Source organism: Harpia harpyja, chromosome 16, assembly GCF_026419915.1.
Source record: "Harpia harpyja isolate bHarHar1 chromosome 16, bHarHar1 primary haplotype, whole genome shotgun sequence".
Lineage (NCBI taxonomy): Eukaryota > Metazoa > Chordata > Aves > Accipitriformes > Accipitridae > Harpia > Harpia harpyja.
In genome coordinates this window covers 5,175,702-5,184,545 of record NC_068955.1, presented here as the reverse complement: position 1 = coordinate 5,184,545, position 8,844 = coordinate 5,175,702, and the positions used below count along the sequence as shown (strand labels likewise).

At 63.1% G+C, this 8,844-nt stretch overlaps 1 protein-coding gene across 2 annotated transcripts; it reads left to right on the top strand.

Moving 5' to 3' along the window:
• The first annotated feature begins 750 nt into the window (after positions 1-750).
• On the top strand, positions 751-8,428 carry TCEA3 (transcription elongation factor A3). 2 transcript variants are annotated; one of them, XM_052811774.1, is made up of 14 exons: positions 751-1,069; positions 2,751-2,813; positions 2,941-3,046; positions 3,404-3,575; positions 3,884-3,952; positions 4,182-4,250; positions 4,378-4,461; positions 4,753-4,830; positions 4,931-5,085; positions 5,507-5,568; positions 6,534-6,683; positions 7,294-7,440; positions 7,545-7,616; positions 7,752-8,428. In XM_052811774.1, the coding sequence occupies exons 1-14, from the start codon at positions 1,001-1,003 to the stop codon at positions 7,758-7,760; spliced, it is 1,305 nt and encodes a 434-aa protein (XP_052667734.1). In that variant the 5' UTR covers positions 751-1,000; the 3' UTR covers positions 7,761-8,428. The 2 variants fall into 2 exon arrangements, with proteins under 2 accessions (XP_052667734.1, XP_052667735.1); XM_052811775.1 differs by having other exon boundaries at positions 752-1,069; positions 2,724-2,813.
• The last annotated feature ends 416 nt before the right edge of the window (positions 8,429-8,844 follow it).

The window sequence follows — 8,844 nt, the reverse complement described above, 5'->3', positions numbered from 1 at the left end:
CAGCATTGCATTCACCCCTCCTGTGCCATGTGGGGCCAGGCTGGGGCACGGGCATCCTCCCTGCGCGCCGGGATGGAGCCAGCCCAGCCCAGAGCGGGGTGCTCACCCTATGGCCACCCCTGTAGGGTGGTGGAGCAGGGACAAGCGAGGGTGGCACACTTGCCATCACCCACCCATCCCGACCGCCTGTGCCGCTCGAGCCTGGGGACAGCATCGCCACCGTGGTACCCACCGCTACTACCCATTCGGCCAGTGCTCGGGGGGCTCCTGGTACCCACGGCGGGCTGGCACGCTGTGTGCCTGGTGCTCCTGGGGGGACTCAGTAGAGCAAATGCTGGCGCAGCCTTAGCACCTGCCAGGCTTAAAAGGCTGCGGGAGGTGTTGGGGTGTCATTTGTTACCGTAGCTTGTTCCCCCGGGAACTCGCTGCTGCAGGACGCCGGGTTTGGCAAGAGCAACCCCTGGGCCTGCAGAGCTTGCACCGCGCTGCATCGCACCCGCGCCCATCGGGAATCCCTGGCTGAGCCATCCCGGCGGCAAAGCCACGTCTCGGGCCCTCTCCTTGCCAACACCGGGCTCCAGCCCTGACGCAAGCAGCTCCTCCGGCCCCTCGGCACCCCGGGGCTCCTCTCCGGCCGGGACAGGCGTGCGTCCCGGTGCACCCCGCCACGCGCCTCCCCCCAGCTCCTGCAATCGTGGCCCTGCCCGGCACTCTTAGCTATATTTAGCCCTTCCCCGTGCTAGTTCGCCTGCCTGGCAGGAGTTTATAACTGGCCGGGACAGCCCCACCTCCTTTCTGCTTTCTCTCCCTTCCCTTCCCTTTCTTTTCCCCTTTTTTTTCCCCCCCTTCGCTGCTCTTTTCCAGCCCAGCTGCCGCTTCGCACCCGGCCGCCCTCCCACCCCTGCCGGAACCCCCATGCCGGCAGCACCCAGCTCTGCCTGCCGCCGCCTCGGTTTTGCTCCACCGACCGCCGAAGCCCGGCGAGCCGCGAGCCGCCGGCATGGGGCCTGCTGAGGAGCTGGTCCGGATTGCCAAGAAATTGGATAAGATGGTGGCCAGGAAGAGCACGGTAAGGTGGCTGAGCCCCTTGGGACGGGTGTGCACGCGTGTGCGTGTTTGCACGCGTGTACGTGTTTGCACGCATGGGCATATTTACACATGTGCGTGCGTGTTTGGATGTTGCAGCGTGGCTCGGGACAGGGGAGGGAGGGAAAGGGGGGGGTTTGCTCTTTAACCCCCCCGTTGCTCGCAGTCCCGCAGGACCTGAGCGGCTCCAGGCGGTGCTGAGCACCCACCGGTGCCACCAGCACCCCGGGGTGCTGCCTGTGCCACCCCAGCCCAGCCTCGCAACGTCGGAGCCGGCACCCGGGGGTATTTTATTTTAGCTCCGATTTGGGGCTGTCCTGCACCCCATTGCTCCTGGCTGTTGGGAGTTGGGGGCGAGGGCAGGGGTCTGTCCCGGGGGTGGTCGCTCCCAGCACCCCTTGGTGGCGTGGGACCCCAGGCAAACGTGGGCGACAGGTGCTTGGCCACCGGCCCGGCCGCCAACACCCGATCGGGTCCAGGGCCGGTGCCGTAGGCTCAGCCCCGAGCAAGGGAAAACTCCCCCGGGGGGGGACCGGGCTGGGGGACACGACCCAGCCACAGCCCTGCCTGTCGCACGAGCGCGTGCAAGCGTGCAAACGGAGGGGTGGGGGCTGAGTGGTGGCTCCAGGGTGGCTTTGGCGATGGCGTGCTGGGGGGGGGGAAGCCAGGATCTGGCCCTGCCACACTTTGCACCAGGTGAGGATCCATCCGGGGATCCTGGCCCTCTGGTTACGCATGGGCGAGCAGAGTTGAGCCCGGCCCTTAAAGTTAATATTTGACCGTTTCCACCGGCCTTTGCCCCGACGAGGTACAGGCTCCCCAGTGCGGGGGGGGGTGGGGGGCAGCGCTGCCGTCCCCCCAGATCCAATGTTTTTTTGGGATGCCAACACTTGGAACCGAATCAGACCCCATGGGAGCCACCCGGGCTCTGTTCCCCGCCGGGAATTACGCTGGGGTCAAGGGACTGATCCTGCCCAGCCCTCCTGCTCCACAGCCCCGTGCCCGCGCTCTGGGGAGGGAAACAGAGTCAGGGTCTGGCCGCAGCGTGGGGACGTGCCCTGCACCCGTCGTACCCGGAGGGCCAGATCCAGCCCCTTATGGTGGGATGGGGGTCCAGCCCGGTGCAGGGCTGTGTCCCCTGTGGAGGGGGATACCTGGGAGCTGGCGTCTGCTACTGGGGCTCTAAAAATACCATGGAGGAGGAGGAGGGCTCCGTGCCGGGGCTATGTTTAGCCCTGCAGCCGGTGCATGCCTAGGGTCGGGCTGAAACCCTGCGGGTGGGTGTCCCATGGACCCTCACACCCCTGTGTGGGGACACTCAAGTGTCCCCTGGCCGTCCCCAGCTCCTGGCAGCCCAGAATTTCCTTATGGAGGGGTTTTCCCGAGCTTTAAGGGAAGGTCCTGCTTCCCAGCCAGGAGACGTGACCCCGTGCCAGGATGATCCAGCCGGATTTGGGTTTGGGATTTTTCTATGAGTGCATCGCTGCGGAAGGTCAGGCGTTCCCCGGGGACCAGCCCAGGGCTGCTTTGTGTCCCGTTGGCGTCCCCTCCCCGGCACTGCCTGGTGCTGGCAAGAGAAAAGGGGGGATGCAGGCTGCCTCAGCGCAGCCCCCCCCATTTCTCTCCGGCTCCTCAAGGGCCCCCGTGGCTTCTCCCCACCCTAGGAAGGGGCTCTGGATCTGCTCAAGTCCCTCACAGGCTACACCATGACCATCCAGCTGCTCCAGGTGAGGGGTCTGGGGGGGGGGGGGGCAGCAGTTGCTGGCAGGGGGACGCCCCATGGGGTGGCTTGTCCTGTCCCCCCCGTGCCAGCCGGCACATCCCTAAGGATACATCCTTGCTATGCATCCCCAGACCACGCGGATTGGGGTGGCCGTCAACTCGGTGCGGAAACACTGCTCGGACGAAGAGGTGGTGGCCTCGGCCAAAATCCTCATCAAGAACTGGAAGCGGCTGCTGGGTGAGCGATGCTGGGGGGAAGCAGGACCCCCCCTCCAAGCCCCAACCCTCCCCAGGCCATCCCGGCACCCCAAACCTCTGATGCTGTCCAGGGGAGGTTGGGGTGGGATCAGTCCCAAGCTGGGACGTGCAGGCTCCCATGCCTTGCAGCCGCCATAACTGAGTCCTGCCAGGCAATGCACAGACTTGATGGATTTTCCAGGGGCTCATTTTTGCTCCGGGATGGAGTGGTGTAAATCAGTATGTGCCCCCCAAGGGCTGAGCATCCCCCCAGCCATCCCCCCACCCTGGGATGCAGCTCCCCGGGTGCCCTGCACTGGTTTAGGCCATGCCTCTGACACCCAAATCCTTCCCCCAGAGTCCTCCACCACCCCGAAGAAGGAGAAGGACATGGATGGGAAGAAGGAGAAGGACACGGATGGGGAGAAGGAGAAGAAAGAGAAGGGGCTGGATTTTCCCAGCTGCCCCAACGAAGGGGCGAAGCACCCCAAGAGCTCGGCTGAGAAGCACAGGGAGAAGCACAAGGAGAGGTGGGGGCTCCTGCCCGCTGTTGGGGGGCACCAGCCGCATGGCCAAGGCATCGGTGGGGCCGATACGAGAACACCCTCTGCTCATTCCTTACGAGTTGTTTGGTTTATCCATATCTGCGGGTGCCAACAGCACAGCTGGAGAACCAAAGGGTGGTTGCCTGCAGCCACGGCAGCACCAGGGCAGCTTTCAGTGAGAGGAGGGAGAAACGGCATTTTTTTATTTTCACTTCTTTAATGCTATTTATTCCCTAGGTGAGGGCTGTTTTAATGGTGCTTGTCTGATCCTGCCCCACTCTCTCTGTCCCTAGGAAGCCCAGCAAGTCCGGCTCTCGTGCCATCACCCCCCGGGGCCACCCTGCCGACTCCATCTCGGAGAGGTACCTGCCAAAGGGCACACCGACCCTTGTGCCGGGCTCTGCCAGGCACTGCCAGCTTGGGGGAGGCTTTGCTGGCAGCCTGGGGGCTGGTGGAGCTTGGGGATGACTCTGCCGGGGATGGGGTGTGTGGATGGGCAGGCAGGATCTGGCTCACCAGATCATGCCAGGGGATGCTGGGACTGGGCTCGCTGAGAGCATCTCTCCCTTCCTTTGGGTTTCTGCGGTGAAGAGAGTCCAGTGATGGCCAGAGCCCCACTGCGTCCTCGAAGAAGTCACCTCTGGATGGCAAGAAAGAGAGGTGGGTGCCTGGGCTGGAGGGAGATGGGAGAGGTCAGACCCCAGCCCCTCGCTGGGCTGCGGTTGGGGGTCTGGACCCACCGCCTGGTCCCTATTGCTACCTTCTGACACGGGGCTTGTCCTGCCAGGAGAGACTCTGCTGACTCAAGGTCCTCCACCACCTCGGCCGTCTCCTCCTCTTCCTCCCCGCAGAAGAGACCGTCAGGGGAGAGGTAAGGAGGACGTGTCCCTGGGCAGCCTGGGGATGCTTTGGGGATCCCCTTTGGGGATGCTCGGACCATGGGACCCGCATCCGGGGTGGGTAGAGATGGCTGGGAGCCCTGATCATCCTGCCATGGGCACTGGGACATTCCCCATGAGGAGCAAATCCTCCCACGGGGAGATTCCTGTTGGCTTCCGAGCGCTCGCGTTGATGTGCTGGTGCCCGAGGTCCTGCCACCAGCCCGTGCCCCCTGCCCTGTCTATGGTGTCATTCCCACTTTCCCCATCCATGCCACCCCCAGGAGATCCTCTGTGGGCACCAGCCCCTCGCCAGCTCCCACCGGCTCTCGGAGAAACTCCAGCGACAGCAAGGAGGAAAGGTAGGAGAGACCCATCCCACTGCCACGGGACCCCCGGCAGGTCCCCTGGGGCTGTGCCAGGACCCTGGTGCCTGCCTGTCCTCCCCGTGCACCCCTGCAGAGCCAACAGCAGCAAGGCCAAACCGGAGACGCCGCGGACCCCCACCAGCCCCCCCTTCTCGCCCAGCCCCTGCCTCCTGGCCCCCTGCTATCTCACGGGGGACTCGGTGCGGGACAAGTGCATCGAGATGCTGACGGCCGCCCTCCGCATGGATGGTGAGCGGGTCTGGGGAGTGCTGGAGGCTAAACTGGGCTGTTTCTCCTACGGGATGGCCCTAATAGGAGGAACCCTACAATAATAAGCGAGGGTCTGCGTCCTGGGGCACCCGCAGCCCTGCAACAGCAAACTCACCTTGGACTGGCAAATAAACTGCAGCTCTAGCTCACAGCTCCATGTTCAGCTCCAAAATGAAAGAAAAGGAGGTTGGTAGGGTGTCCAATTAGGGATTGGATGGGGTCTTCATAAGGAAGTTAATTCAGGGTTCAGGTTGGGTAAAAACAGGGCTTTTTAGAGATGGGGTGCATGGGACAAGTCTAGTGGGAGAGGTGAGATTTTTTGGGGGGTTTCTCAGTGCATGGTGAGACCTGACTGGTTTCATGCCTAAGTAAGTCTCCCCTCGGCCTCTCTGCCCTTTAGATGACTACAAGGAGTTTGGTGTCAACTGTGAGAAGATGGCATCAGAGATCGAAGACCATATCCTTTGGGGGGGCTGGGACTCCCCAGGCTCCGTCTGTTGGGGGACACACACGTGGGCTCAAGAGCAGTGGTGGGGACAGGGCAGAGGGTGCTGGGGACAAGGACAGAGGGTGGCAGGGACAAGGACAGGGTGACAGACGGGCTTTGCTGTCCCTGTTGCCTGCAGAGGGAGCCCAGACCTTGGTTAGAGGCTGATGCTGAGCAGAGCATCCCCATGGCACCTGCCTTAGTCCAAGGGTCTGTGTGTCCCCCCTCAAACCCCTCTGTTCAGGGACCTGCCTTCATCCCTGGGGAAATAAAACCCAAACCCAGCCAAAGTCTCTTTTTTGAGCCTGCTGTGGGTGCCCGTGTCTCTTGCCAGCCCTGGTCCTTTGCAGTGCCCGGGCTGTGCCACACGGGTAGGGATGGAGCCACCTCTGTTCACTCCCAGTTCAAGGCTTGGGGGTCTCCTGGCAGCCCCTCGAGACTGGGACCAGCCCCAAGGTGGTTCCTCCTCCTGGGTGTGCTTCGATTTTTGGTGCATCCCAAATTCTGGCCATGTGTGCCTGGGGCCTCGCAGGACCCCAAAGCTGCCACCTCAGCCTGTCTGCCTGCATCCATGGAGGCAGCCACCGGCTTTTTGGCCAGCCTGGGAGGAGGAGAGCGGGCCGAGTCCTCTGCACCATGAACTCACGTCCCAGCACAGGGCTTGGTGACGGTCCCTGTGCCCCGACAGCCTTTGGGTGTCACAGCAGGGAAATGCAAAGTTGTTTTCCTCCCCACATCCCAAGCTGTGCTTCATCCTACTGAACCCAAGGAGGGGGAGACCCCCCACATGGTCCCCCAAGGAGATCGACCACCTCCACATGCACGTGGGCACTGGCCCTGATGGCAATCAACACCACTGAGCCCAGAGCAGCAGCGGGTGCCCACGGGGCTGGCAACCCCCTACCTTGCCTCCTTGATTCCTTGACGGACCCCACATATCTTCCAGGAGCTGAAGAGCACGGACATGAAGTATCGCAACCGGGTGCGGAGCAGGATCAGCAACCTGAAGGACCCCAAGAACCCCAGTCTGCGGAGGAACGTGCTGTGCGGGGCCATCCTGCCCAGCCTCATCGCCCGCATGACTGCCGAGGTGGGGAGCAGGGTGGGGGCACAGGGCTGGCTCTTGTGGACCACATCCATGCTGCCTCTGGGGGGTCTGAGACCCCTCTCCACCCCCCCCAGCCTCTGCTCATGGAGGTTGTGCTGGTGCCCAAGGGCTGGCTGGGTCTTGGCTTGGTGGCATCCACACTGGGCTTGTCCCAGCATCTCCCTGTCCCACCCTGGTGCTGGGGAGCATCAGGCATAGGGAGAAAGCAAGGGGCACTGCCTGCTCCCCCCAGACCCTTGCAGCCCCCCAGCCCATCGCAGAGCCGGGTGTGGGATGTCAGACTGGCAGGAGTCAGGCTTGAGGGTCCTCATTCCTCCCCCTCAACTGGCGTCCCCAAATCAGGCTGCCGGGAGCGCAGCTCCCTCCGCAGGGAGCCAGGTCTCCGCAGGCAGCAGTTTAGGTTTGAGGATGGGGTGGTTTGTTTCATTTGGTTGGGCCTGAGCCCTCCAGCAAGCTCAGTGAGCGGTCCTGGTCCTGGAGAGGATGGGGAGGGTGCTGGACCACCGTGGCTTGCACCCTGGGCCGGCTTGGCTGCGAGCTCCCGGGCAGAGCCGCGGCAGCACTGACCCTGCCGGGCTGGTGCTGGTGGCAGGAGATGGCCAGCGATGAGCTGAAGGAGCTGAGGAACGCCATGACCCAGGAGGCCATCCGGGAGCACCAGATGGCCAAGACGGGTGGCACCGTCACCGACCTCTTCCAGTGCGGCAAGTGCAAGAAGAAGAACTGCACGTACAACCAGGTCAGCCCTGCAAAGCCTCCGGGGCTCCCCCCTGTCCCCAGGGGACCCCGATTATGGGGAATGATGAGGGGTCTCTGCTGACCCAGCTGCCCGCTCTGTCCTAGGTGCAGACGCGCAGCGCCGACGAGCCCATGACGACATTTGTGCTGTGCAACGAATGCGGGAACCGCTGGAAGGTCTGTGCCCAGCCGGGGGGGCTCCGGGCACCCCAACACTTCCCCAGCCCGGGGGGATAGCAGAACCCCCTGAAACCATGCCGGGGGGGCTGGGTGAGGACTCACCACCCACCCTGGGCTCTGCTTCTCCTGCAGTTCTGCTGATGGTGCCCAGTGACGGGGCTGGAGGGAACGTGGTGTGAGACGGGATGCTGTGACGGCCACATCAGGCAGCCGGGATGGGGAGGGAGGGTGATGGGGCAGTGCCGGTCCCTACACCCCGGCTCCCTGTTTCCTTGCACTGGGCTCCCTTAAATGTCCCGGGGAGCCAGGCTCCGGCAACAGGCTGGTTTGCTTGAGAAGACCCTGGTGAATTCAAGCGGTTCCTCCCTGTAAATACTTGCCCTTTGCTTGGGGTGTACTGGGAGCCCACTGGGAACAGAGACATCTGTGGAAAGGGAGACTGGTCTGACCTGGGCAGCTTGCCCTTCCCTGGGGGAAACCTGGACTTGGATGATTTGGGGACAGGAGGGACGATACCCTGTGGACGTGGGGCTGTGCCACTGTCCTGGGGGCTGGGGGTGGGAAAGGGCCAGGTTTTAACCCAAACACCTTCTTCCTCACCTAAGTGCACGCAGTGGGAGGACATGGAGGGAGACAGGGTGGCTGCAAGGTGTTTGGATGCCGGTGGGATGCCACCGTGTCCCTCTGCTCTGTGACACGTGGACCATCCATCCTGGCTTGAGGGCACTGTGTCCCCAGGAAAGAAGAAGGGATGGGGGAAAGGAGTGGGGAAAACCCATTCAGCTAGAGCAATAAAGGTGTGAACTGTCTCTGCGGCACAGACTGCTTTCTGAAGCGGGGTTGGGACCTGTGTCTCGGTTCACACTCCCCGCCGGCTCGAGCCTCGTGGTTCTCCAAGAGCCCCCGCTCAGCTCCAGCATGTGTCTTGAATCCACCATCTTGAGATGTAATGGTAGCTTGATGCTCATCCATCACCTGCCTGGTGATTAAAGACCTTTAATTAAGGCTGGAGCAGCTCCCTGGCTGGGTCTGGATGCTGAAGGCTGTCCCATGGCAGGGCAGCACCCCCACCAACAGCCGGGAGGGTTTTCCAGGGAAAGGGCATTGGGGACCGGCCGAGAGATGCACCTTTGGCTACAGGAGGTGCAGGATGGAGCCCGTCCCTTGCTGCCACCAGCCTCTCCCAGCGGCTCCGTTCAGAGGCAGCGAGATGTGACGGGGACAC

What these genes read in the sequence shown, in the direction of transcription:
- TCEA3 (XM_052811774.1), top strand. Translation starts at nt 1,001, where the DNA reads ATGGGGCCTGCTGAGGAGCTGGTCCGGATTGCCAAGAAATTGGATAAG. An exon ending in GAACTGGAAGCGGCTGCTGG is followed by an intron (nt 3,047 to 3,403) that starts GTGAGCGATGCT and finishes TCCTTCCCCCAG; the next exon opens with AGTCCTCCACCACCCCGAAG. An exon ending in GCCGACTCCATCTCGGAGAG is followed by an intron (nt 3,953 to 4,181) that starts GTACCTGCCAAA and finishes TCTGCGGTGAAG; the next exon opens with AGAGTCCAGTGATGGCCAGA.